This window comes from Podarcis filfolensis, assembly GCF_964270895.1.
Source record: "Podarcis filfolensis genome assembly, chromosome: 2".
NCBI classification, from domain to species: Eukaryota; Metazoa; Chordata; class Lepidosauria; order Squamata; family Lacertidae; genus Podarcis; species Podarcis filfolensis.
In genome coordinates, this window is record NC_139605.1 from 4424723 (window position 1) to 4437436 (window position 12714).

Here is a 12714-nt window from a genome sequence, read left to right on the forward strand (position 1 = left end):
CAATACATAAGGAGTGACTTGGTCACAGGGCCTTGGCATGCAAATGTCAGGTTCGAAACTTAGGCAGGATGAACCAGCTGCACAACTTTAAGATGGGGGGACACATGGCTTGTCAGTAATACATATGTAAAGGATCTAGGAGTCTTAGTAGACCACAAGCTTAACATGAGTCAACAGTATGATGCAGTAGTGGAAAAGCTAACATTATTGTAGGTTGCATCATCAGACATATAGTGCCCAGAACAAGGGAAGCAATAGCATTATTCTATTCTGCCTTGGAATACTGTGTCTAGTTCTGGGTGCCACAATTTAAGGACATTGACAAGCTGGAACATGTGCAGTGGAGGGCAACCAAGATGATCAAGGGTCTGGAAGCCTTATGATAAATGGTTGGCTATGTTTAGCCTGGAGAAGAGGACAGTGAGAAGAGATATGATAGGCATATATAAAGGGCTGTCCCATGGAAGATGGAGCAAGTTTGCTTTCGCCTGCCCTGGAGACTAGAACCTTAAGCAATATAGGGATTGCACTAGATAACCCTCAGGATCCCTTCCAATTCTACAATTCGAAGAAGAAGAAGAAGAAGAAGAAGAAGAAGAAGAAGAAGAAGAAGAAGAAGAAGAAGAAAAGAGTTTGGATTCGATAACCCCTTTATCACTACCCTAAGGAGTTTCAAAGCAGCTAACAATCTCCTTTCCCCTCCTCCCTCACAACAAACACTCTGTGAGGTGAGTGAGGCTGAGAGACTTCAGAGAAGTGTGACTGGCCCAAGGTCACCCAGCAGTTGCATGTGGAGGAGCGGGGAAGCGAACCCAGTTCACTAGATTATGAGTCCACCGCTCTTAACCACTACACCACACTGGCTCTCCAGAGAATCTCCAGTGAGTCTATGTGTCTGTTGGGTGTGTGTGTGGAGTTTGGCCTAAACTTTGCTGAGAGGCAACTAAGAAGCGTGCTGGAACATATCTCAAACTTTGGAGCCACATCTGTGACTTTTTGCAAATATGTTTCTCTCCAGCTCTGCTTCTGCCCCTCAAGTCACCAAGAGACTCCAGAATATTGCAGAGATGAAACTTCTTTGCCTTATAATTATCCAAATCATAGTGATTTGTTCTTGCCAAAGGTGTTTCTGCAACTTTCCAAAGCATCAGAAAGAATAGAAGCAAGTGGTTATTTGCTGCGCTGTGGATTTTTTGGAAAGTGTCAGAGACAGATGGAGTCAAGATTTCCCATAGGGGAAGTGGGATATATTCCTGTTTGAGGTTTAATGGCTCTGAAGCCATAACTGAACAGCATGCATACTGGTGAAACCACACCAGCTTTGGTCTTGCAAGAGTTTTTTGCTTCTTCTGCTTAACTGTCTCTGGAGGTAAAAGCAACCACAGAGGCAGAATGATATTCCTGCTGTTGCTACTGCTGCTGCTAATGCCCCGTGAAGTATGTGGGAAACTGAAGGCAACATGCTCCTTGAATATGATCAAGGAAAAAAATGAAGCATTCAATTTCTACCGGCCTGGTGAATTCTTCATTAATGGGATTATATCTCCAAGAAATATTTATAAACAATTGCCATACAACTTTTCCCAGACCCCCTCACCACAGCTTCTAGTGTAAGTAATTATATGCAGACGAATGTCACCATCACTCCAAAGGTTTATATATATCAGGGAAACGGCTATTATTTCAGGTCTGGGAGCCTGTGATCCCCTAGTAATTGCTGAATTATAGCTGCCAATCATTTGCCCTGCTGGCTGAGGCTGATGGGAGTTGGAGTCCAACAGCAGGATCCCCCCCCCACACCTGCCCTATTTTCTTGTTCCCTGGCTCTTCCTGGCTAAAATGCTGCTCTAGCTGAGCTGCTGTGCTGCCTGTTGAAAATGGCAACAGAAAAATGCAAATGACTTGCTGGAGATAAAAATAATGCATTGAATTAATGCACCTGTTTGAGGATTAAACTATCCCACCTGCATGAGGAGAGTGAGGGTGGCATGAAACATAGGGAATTTCTGAAAAGCCTGGATTTTTTTTCTTTCATTTTTTATCTGTAAGCTGTTCTGAGTCCCATTGGGGTAAAGGTGGAGTATAAATATGTACTACTATGAATAATAATAGTTGCATACTGTTGACATTTCTATTCCACTTAAGGAACAAACATGGGATTGTTACATGTCACATGTCTGTTTACATTCCAGCACAGCTTCCAGGGAACTTCCGTTTGTGTATAGTTTTCACTTTGGCTGCTCTCTCTGAGACGACGAGAGAGAGAGATGACATGTTTCTTTGTCCTGATTTATGATTAATAAATCTGTAGTTGTAGTATGATTCTACAAGCCTCACGCCTATTCTGTGTGCGCAATTTGATCTGCTGATAGTGTGCCCTGGCTCAGAAGCCCATGTTGCTGATTTACGTCGGAGCAGAGGTGATGGTCTTCGCAGAGGGATGGCTGGAAGGGAACGACCCAGCCAGGGCTAGCCAGCTGGCCTCCCAGTCCTCTGCATGCCAACACATACTGGATCTACAAACCATGATTTGAAGACGATGTTGGTTTTCATTAAATGGTGAATAGTGGTTTGACACCTTTTGATTTCTTTATTGCAGTTCAAAAAGTTACTACTACTGGTACATCTTACTCTTCTTGTTCACCGTCCAGGAAATCAATCTGGATCCCAGGATCCTACCCAACATCACCCTGGGGTACAATCTCTATGAGAACTATTTTGATAGAAGGACGACTTCCAGTGCAATGTTGGACCTTGGCACAAGCAATATTCCAAACTACAGCTGTGGAAAAAGGAATAAACTTCTGGCTGTTCTTGAAGGGGCTGATTCCGTCATCTCAAAAGAAATTTCGGACATGTCAGGCATCTACAAAATCCCACAGGTATGAAGTCGTGTGGATATAAAGACAGAGGACAACTTTGGCAGCATAGAATTCCACTTACTCTTCATGTGGGTCTAGAAGGGGCATCGCAAAGTGGGAATTCCTTAGCTACAACATAATACCTGATCCAGGGACCTTTCTTCTAGCCTCTGCCAACTTGGCACCCTCCAGATATTTCAGACCAAAATTCCCATCAGCTCCTGCCAGCACAATATTTTAATCATTTCAGGTAAATAAATATCTCTTCCCTATTTTGATTGGCAATCGCACACTTTTTTCTTCATTTCCTCACAAGGTCAGTTGTGGCTTTACACGTCATCTTCTTAATAATAAAGCCCAGTTCCCTTTTGTCTACTGGATGATGCCCAAAGAAGAAATTCAGTACCAGGGGATTGTCAAGTTGCTCCTGCATTTCAGATGGACTTGGATCGGCCTCATTTTTCCAGACAATGACAATGGAGAAAGGTTTGTGAGTGACCTGACATCCCTGACTATCAAGAGTGGAATTTGCATTGCCTTAGAAAAAAGAATACCAGAAAACAATCAACTTGAAATGTTCAGACTGAGTAAACCAGTTGCCATATGGAAGCAAGTCAATGTATTTGTTTACTATGAAATCACTCGCTTGGGATGGAATCCAATCATGCAATTTCAAAAAAAATTTGAGAAAGAAATTGGAGCAAAAGTCTGGATCACAACAAGTTTTCAGGAAATTAATGTGAATTTGTCTGCTCCTCCAAATTACTTCCAGTACATCCATGGCTCTTTGTCCTTTATAATGAAGCCCCAAATAAGGAGAAAATACCAATACTATGTACCAGAATCCAATCTTCTTGGACAGTTTATCAATAAAGCATTCCGTTGCTCATATTCAAAGCACATGTTGGCTGTAAAAGGTCGGACAAGATGCAGAGAGAAGGAGAAACTGGAGACGCTGCCCCAAGAGGAGCTGGAGAGAGCCCTGTCTCAAGACAGCTATATCACGTACTTCAGTATCCAAGCTGTGGCTCAGGCCTTAAAAGCTGCATATTCAGTCAGATCAAAATTCATGTTGATGGTGGGTGGAAGAGACAGGTTGGAGCATCAAAAGCTGCAGCCATGGCAGGTATTCCCTTTCCCTTTTTGCAAACTGCAAACCATTGTCCCAGCTCTGGAATGAAACTTACCCATCTCCTCATCTCCATTTTGGAGGAAATTCTAATTAGTAAGGCCCATGGAGAAGGTAAACATTTCTGCCCTTTCTGGCAGGGGCGAAACTAGGCTTTATTTCATCTGGGTCAAAGACCCAGTTTGGCACACCCCCTTGTGCATTGCATGAACATTTGCATACACGCATGCACAGGCCGGGAGCCTAATGGCGCCCCTTTGGAAGCTTCACCTGGGGCAAAAAATACAACACCTGGCTAGCCCCCAGCCCCATAGCTATGACTCTAGAAAATAGCAATTTTCTATTAAAAGCTTTATATAACACTCTTTGCTCCCCCCCACCAAAAAATCCTCAAGGTGGTTTAACACTACAAAACAGCTGTGGATAGAATAAAACACAATGCAGGAATGTAAAAATAGCATGAAAAGCAGAGAACTTTTCATCATTCTATAACACCTTCTTTGAACAAAATTGCCTTCAACCATTCCAAAATGCACACATAGTAATTGTTACTAAGTTTACCTCTATGCTCATAAATAAGCACAATGAAATATTATGCAAAACTGTGCCCTTCCTTGTGGAGTTGTGCAAGTTCTACCAAAAGCTGCTGCTGTCTGAAGGGAGAGACTTCATATCTGCAGGCTTCCACATGATCTAGTGATCACTGCTCCATTTCACATGGAAGTTTGCAAATGTAAAAGTTTCCCTTTCTTTTACATATTTGCATCAGGAAGTGGGGATGCTTAATACAACCACAGATCCCCCTCATATGCTGCTCTTGACTGTGAGTAGACCTGCGAGGGTCTTCTCTGTAGTGGCCCCCATAACATGGAATAACTTCTATAGAGATACAGAGGGTGTCGGGGTAATGGTGTCTCACCAGCTACTTCTAACAAAGCTATTCAGAAAGGCTTCCAATTACACTGATGTGTAATACCGACTGTAGATCTACTATCCAAAGTAAATGCTAAATTGCATTGGAATACATTTTATAGTGTGTTTTAATAGCATTTTTTATATCTGTGTAGATCCAGCCAATTTTTTTGTATTGATCTTATTCTGTACAGCACCTTGTTATTATATATAAAAGGTGGTCTTTGAATGGTTAAATAAATAAAATGGAATGCCTATAAGGGCTTATCAGAACAGATGAGATGCACACTGGCCCCAATTCATAGGAGCTCAAAATGTGTAGGGCTGAGATACGCAATAGGGTTTCATATACTTTTTTGTACTGGGCATCTCCTTGTCATTCCAGCTGCACTCTTTCCTAAGAGAGGTCCAGTTTCTGAATACTTCCATGGGGAGCCTGCATTTGGATGAGAATGGGGAGCTGCCAGCCAACTATGATATTGAGAACTGGGTGATGTTTCCTAATAAGTCTCGTGTTAGAGTGAAAATTGGGAGTATAGAGAGAGAGACTTCTACTGAGATAAAATTCGCTATTAACTTGGAAGCCATAGTGTGGCCGAAATGGTTTAACAAGGTAGAGGAAACTTTATTGATGTGACATCTGGTAAGCTCAAATCATTTGCTGGATAATTCCAAAAGCACAAGACCCTCCAAGTGTCCCTATTTTCCAGGGACAGTCCTGGATTTACAGAAACCAGCCCAGTTTCTGATTTGATCTCGGAATGCCCCTCTTTTCCTTAGAACGTCCCTATTTTCATCAGATAAATGCTGGATGGTATGGAGTTATGTGACTTCCCTGATCCAAGGGGATAAGTAACTATACAACGTGTAGAAGACACCTGAAAGCAGCCCTGTACAGTGGTACCTCGGGTTACAGAAGCTTCAGGTTACAGATGCTTCAGGTTATAGACTCTGCTAACCCAGAAATAGTACCTTGGGTTAAGAACTTTGCTTCAGGATGAGAACAGAAATCGCGTGGTGGCAACAGGAGGCCCCATTAGCTAAAGTGGTACCTCAGGTTAAGAACAGTTTCAGGTTAAGAACGGACCTCCAGAATGAATTAAGTTCTTAACCCGAGGTACCACTGTATAGAGAAGTTTTTTAATGTTTAATGTTTTATTATGTTTTTTATATATGTTTTGAATATAAATGTTGGAACAGATAAGAAGCACACCAAAGGAGTCTCCCAGCCATGCCTTTCTTCTGCAAATTGCTTCCCTGAAAAATAATAATGCCTCGGGTCAGTGAGAACTAAGATCCTGCTGAGTCATTTGCAAACTCAAATTCCAAACTTCATATGAATCCCGTAAACACAAATACTCCTAACACGTTTCCTTTAATGCACAATCTTCTCTTTATGATTAGACTGTGCCTTGCTCCAGGTGTACCAAAAGCTGTCAGCTTGGATTTGCCAAAGTGGTTCCAGAAGGAGAGCCGGTTTGCTGCTATGCATGTGCTCCATGTATCGAAGGGACAATATCCATTCAGGAAGGTGGGTGACTCCAAGGGAGAGGGCATTGCTTGGGAGAATGTCAACAGGGAAAACATTCACTTTCTATAAAGACTCTGAGGAATTATTTTGAATGTTAACCCTTTTTCGGCTTCTATATCTTCCATCAGCTTCATTAATTCAAAGAAGTTGGTTGAAACAAATGATCTCAGGGAAGCAATCTGTGGGCTACAAGCTGGTGATCATAGAGAGTCAATTACAGTGCCTTCAGAGGTCAAATATTTCTATAAAATAAAACCCGTTCACATGGAACAGGACCATATAAATTCAGATGGGCCCAGCAATAAAAAAAATCTTGAATGTCCACAATTAAAGAGTTGTGTCTTCACTATATGGCAAAAGATGTACAGCGAAGACACCATCTCTGTGGAGCCTCTCTGCATGTCCTAGATCACAATACAGGATTATTTTGAAGATAAAAATGGGGGAAAACTTTGTGCAACACCTCCATTTCCTTGGAGACAAGGGATGGTACAATGTTAAACAGTAAATTAGGCATTGAAAAACAAAATTTTGTTCATTTCCTGCTATAAATTCTTGTTGACATCAGCATCTTAAAAAATATGTGTAACACAGCACAGAAGGCTATGCAGATATCTAAACGGTACTAAGGCACCCCTTTTCTCCTCCTCAGATGCAGAACATTGCACCAAATGTCCAGAAGATCAATACTCCAACACGTACCAAGATCAATGTGTTCCCAAAGTTATTACATTCCTGGCCTATGAAAACCCTTTGGGGAGCCTACTGGCTTCCATTGTGATATCCTTGTCTTTAATCACAGGCGTCATTTTAGGAATCTTCATTAAATATAAAGAAACCCCAATAGTCAAAGCCAACAACAGGGACCTCTCATACATTCTCCTCATCTTCCTTCTGATTTCCTTTTCCTCCTCCCTCCTATTCATTGGCGAGCCAGGGAAAGAGAACTGCCTTCTCCGGCAAATGGTCTTCAGCACCATCTTCTCAGCTGCTGTCTCTTCTGTTTTGGCAAAAACCATCACTGTGGTACTGGCCTTCCTGGCCACAAAGCCAGGGAACAGGGTGAGGAAATGGCTGGGGAAGAGTCTGGCCAACTCCATTATCATTTCCTGTTCCGGTGTCCAAGTTGTCATCTGCACCATCTGGCTGGGCATCTCTCCCCCATTCCCAGAGTCTGACATGCACTCCCAACCTGCAGAGATTATCCTGCAATGTAATGTAGGGTCTTCTGCCATGTTTTATTGTGCCCTTGGCTACATGGGCTTCCTGGCTGCCATCTGCTTCACAGTGGCTTTCCTGGCCAGGAAGCTGCCTGGGGCCTTCAATGAAGCCAAGCTGATCACCTTCAGCATGCTGGTCTTCTGCAGTGTTTGGGTGTCCTTTGTTCCCACCTACCTGAGCACCAAGGGGAAATACATGGTAGCCGTGCAGGTCTTCTCCATCTTGGCCTCCAGTGCTGGGCTTCTGGGCTGCATCTTCATCCCAAAGTGCTACATTATTATACTAAGGCCCGATTTGAATACAAAGGGACAACTGACGGCAAAAGCTAAAAATGGCATCTGATTCTTCACATATTTAGTTTTGACACCTGTTTCCCACTACAGTTGTAATGAAAACCGCATAGTTGTCGTGGGAATAGGTAAACTTAAATATACATCTCTCTTTGCCTTTTATTAATCACGAACAATGAAAAAGAAGCCCTGGATCACATCCCTACACAGTTTTAGATCAGATTTTAAGGGATATTGCTGTCTGTGATCACACTAGGGGATTCTTCTCCCATGGGTGGAGAACACTGTCAGAGCTACTGCGTCCTTCTCAGATACCCTCCAGGTGGATGGTGACTAAGGGGGATGCAGTGGGCATAGGCCGACCCCACACTGCTTTTTTTAGAATTCCTGCTTCATGATTGCGGTCATGGGATTTTTGTCTTTCACATCACGGTATATGTTTTGACTCCACAGAGTGGGAAGTGACGGAAGCAGGATGTTTGTGTAACTGTGTTCTGTGAAGTGGGACTATTGTTCTATTTCTCTTTGCTGTCTGATGCTATAGAGAGAAGGAGCCATGTTGCAGCGCTCCGTGTGTGTTTATATGTAAATAAAGTAGATTAGCCAAAATGCTGAGTTCTGTCATGCAAGGTGTGCAAACTCTGCGGATCCCTAAGTGTGCCGGTGTCGGTTGGCAACGGTCGCTGTGATGTTCGGGCTGAAGAAAGCTTATGAAGCTCCCCAACGATCGACCAGGAGGGAGGAAACATGCCAGTCGGGCATGTGTCTCTGCCAGGGTCCTACTCGAGTGTAGGCTGAACTCCTGGCACTTTGTGGGCAGTGCTGACTGCAGGGCACCTGAGCTACCAGACTCCTCCCAGGTGCCCTCCAGCTTTACTCTGTTTGTGACCTGACCATATAACAACTAGATTTCTTGACTCCAGAGTGGCAGATTAAATTGGTAAATGATCTAGCTGTTCGCCGCAATGTTCCTGTTTATCAGTTACTCCAGGGATGAGTTTTAGTTCCATGCAAACACTTATGCACACATTTGCTTTATTTATGACACCTTGACATTTTGAAGAAAATGCTTGTTTCCCCAAATTTTTGTCATGTGGGCACAATAGTAATCCTAAGGAATAAATATTAAACTGTACATTTCAAAGGAAGCGTTTAATGTTCCTTTTTCATATGAGAATTCCGTCTGCCCTTTTACACAGGAATCATTGAGGTCCTAAATTTTATTTAAGGCATAGCCTTTTTTATGTGTAATTCAGCATCCTCTTGCTCCAATGTTATACACCACGATGTTCTCAATTGCAGGGACCCCAGAGGGACACGGCTGGCGCTGTGGGTAAAAGCCTCAGCGCCTAGGGCTTGCTGATCGAAAGGTCGGCGGTTCGAATCCCCGCGGCGGGGTGCGCTCCCGTTGCTCGGTCCCAGCGCCTGCCAACCTAGCAGTTCGAAAGCACCCCCGGGTGCAAGTAGATAAATAGGGACCGCTTACTGGCGGGAAGGTAAACGGCGTTTCCGTGTGTTGCGCTGGCTCGCCAGATGCAGCTTTGTCACGCTGGCCACGTGACCCGGAAGTGTCTGCAGACAGCGCTGGCCCCCGGCCTCTTGAGTGAGATGGGCGCACAACCCTAGAGTCTGTCAAGACTGGCCCGTACGGGCAGGGGTACCTTTACCTTTACCTTTAAGGGACCCCAGACTAAGGAAGGGTGAGAGATTGCTATTGTTTTGGACACATGATTGTTTTTAAGTGAAGAGCATAGCTCTCACGGACATAGACTCTTGATCCTGACTGAATCTTCAGTATAATGTATATTTGCTCCCATCCCTATTTTTTTGTGGGTCTTATATGCTCATGCCCTATATTTCTTGCCCTGAACGTGAGCTTCCCAGAGATTATTCACCACTGGGAGATACATGGGGCTGGACTAGATGGGACTTTGGTTTGATCCAGCTGCCAGGATCTTCTTAGGTTCCTGTGACCAAAATTCAGGACAAATCCCCGCCGCAACCACCCACCCTCATCGAGTCATGTCAGACTTTGGAGATGCATATTGCAAACATGTTTTTCTCCAGCTCTGCTTCTGCCATTTGAGTCTCAAGAAAGTTGTAGATGAGAAACCTGTAATTATCAAAATTACAGTGATGTATTTTTCTAAAAGCTCAAGATATTTTTGGAGGTTGCCTAAACACCGAGATCAACAACAGCGTAAGGCTATTAATTCTACTGTGCCTGAAAAATAAAGTGGATGCAGAGAACAATTCCTGTCCCTAAGACAGATTGAGTCAAGATTTAGTGCAGGTGAGAGGCAATGTGTGATTGCTGTGTGACTTTTAATATCTCTGAAGCCCTTGTTGAATTCCACCCAGACTGGGAAAACCACTGTAACTGGTGTTGCAAGAGTTTTTGGCTTCTTTGAATTAGCTGGCCCTGGAGCAGAACCACTGACAAAGGAGGTGGTGGTGGCATGGACAAAGGGAGATTCCTTCTGTTTCTGCTGCTGCTTCTTTTGCCAATGATGCCCCATGGAGTCTGTGAGAACCGGAAGGACAGATGTCCCTTGAATCTGATTAGAGATCAAAATGAGGCACTCAGTTACCACCGGCCTGGAGACTTCCTCATTAGTGGGATCATATCTCCAAAATATATTATTGAACAGCTTCCATATGTATTTTCTCAGATCCCCTTCACCAGGATTAAGGAGTAAGTAATAGGAAGAGGGATGCCATATTTCTCTGCCACCATTCAAATGGTTCCTATTTCATAAGGAAAGAGCCCCGATCTCAGGACCAGGGAGCCTGTGGCCTTCCAGACATTGTTGGACTAAAGCTCCCATCATCCCTGGCCACTGGATGATTTAGTTGAGATTCCTGCATTGTAGGGAGTTGAAATTGATGACTCTTGGGTTACCTTCCAATTTTACAGTCCTGTGATTCTATGACTGCCGTAGCTGGCTTGGGTAGATTGGAGTTGGAGTACAGGAAAAGATTCCCCCATGTCCTATTTCTTTGTTCCCTAGGTCTTCCCTGGTGTAACTCACTCCTAGTTATGCCACTCTGCTGCCTTTTGAAGATGGCAACAGAATAATGCAAATGAATCTGAGCAGGAATCAAAAGCATGCATCGAATTGTCTCGCCAGCAGGAGGGAGGTGAAGGTGGCACAGCACTCAGGCAATTTCCAAGCTGCCAATATTATATTTTATTTTTATTGGACAATTTATATATTGCCCAATTACAATCATCTCTAAGGAATGCCACTACAGCTCAACAGCAGACCATACAAAAATCTTTCTTACCTGAATTAAAGCTTTCTGCCACCATCCCAAACTCTTTTCCTTTTATGTCACATATTTTTATTTTTATTTTTTTAAATAAATTTTTATTAAGGTTTTACAAAAAGGAAAGATAGAAATTCTCAAAATAAAAAGCCATACATTACAGAAAAAACAAAACACACAGAGATACAAAAAGAGAATCACAATTAATTAAAAAAAAGTTAAATTAAACAAAAAACACAAAAATAAAAAACAAATCCATTATTCCCAATAACCTCAAATTCATATACTTATGTTCTTGACCTCCTCACGCCTCCCCATTTTGTATTCCCGTATAAATATTTAATTCAGCAAATTCTTACCCTTTTTCAAATATTTTAACTTTATACCATAACATATTGTACATCAATATTTTTAACCATTTATCAATACCTTTTTTACATAATCTTATTAACTTTTGTCACTAATTACCACTTATTACCAATCCAAGCATTTTTAACATTCATTAATTTTGTAGTATTTCTGAAGATAGTCTTTAAATTTCTTCCAGTCCTCTTCCACCAACTCTTCTCCCAGGTCTCGGATTCTGCCAGTCATTTCCGCTAATTCCATATAGTCCATCAGCTTCATCTGCCACTCTTCCAGAGTGGGTAACTCTTGTGTCTTCCAATACTTTGCGATAAGAATTCTTGCTGCTGTAGTTGCATACATAAAGAAAGTTCTGTCCTTCTTTGGCACCAATTGGCCGACCATGCCCAAGAGAAAGGCCTCTGGCTTCTTAAGAAATGTATATTTAAATATTTTTTTCATTTCGTTATAAATCATCTCCCAGAAAGCCTTAATCTTTGGGCATGTCCACCAAAGGTGAAAGAATGTTCCTTCATTTTCTTTACACTTCCAACATTTATTATCGGGCAAATGATAGATTTTTGCAAGCTTGACTGGTGTCATGTACCACCTGTATATCATTTTCATAGTATTCTCTTTTAGGGCATTACATGCCGTAAATTTCATACCTGTGGTCCATAACTGTTCCCAGTCAGCAAACATGATATTATGACCAACATCTTGTGCCCATTTTATCATAGCAGATTTAACTGTTTCATCCTGCGTATTCCATTTTAGCAGCAAGTTATACATTCTTGAAAGTGTTTTAGTTTTGGGTTCTAACAATTCAGTTTCCAATTTTGATTTTTCCACCTGGAAACCTATTTTTTTATCCATGTTATAAGCTTCTCTTATTTGAAAATAGTGCAGCCAATCTCGCACCTTATCTTTTAATTTCTCAAAACTCTGCAATTTCAATTTATCTTTTATGTCACATATTTTTAAACTATATGCCTGTGAACAGAGGCCGTCTTAAAAATGAAAATATAAGGTGCTCTGGGTCACTTTTTGGCAGAAGAGCAAGGGAAAAAATATGCTTTAAATAAAATGATACAGTCCAGGGGACTCCCTCATCACCGAAGTCAGATCACCACAATATGAACAAGAACTATTCAG

At 42.3% G+C, this 12714-nt stretch overlaps 1 protein-coding gene across 1 annotated transcript; it reads left to right on the forward strand.

Annotated features, from left to right (window-relative positions):
- Nucleotides 1-1392: 1392 nt before the first annotated feature.
- Nucleotides 1393-7996, forward strand: LOC310758084 (vomeronasal type-2 receptor 26-like; the record flags this gene model as incomplete). The annotated part of the gene is made up of 6 exons (XM_083604021.1): nucleotides 1393-1610; nucleotides 2600-2882; nucleotides 3178-3987; nucleotides 5288-5515; nucleotides 6307-6433; nucleotides 7086-7996. The coding sequence occupies 6 exons, from the start codon at nucleotides 1393-1395 to the stop codon at nucleotides 7994-7996; spliced, it is 2577 nt and encodes an 858-aa protein (XP_083460147.1).
- Between the last annotated feature and the right edge of the window lie 4718 nt (nucleotides 7997-12714).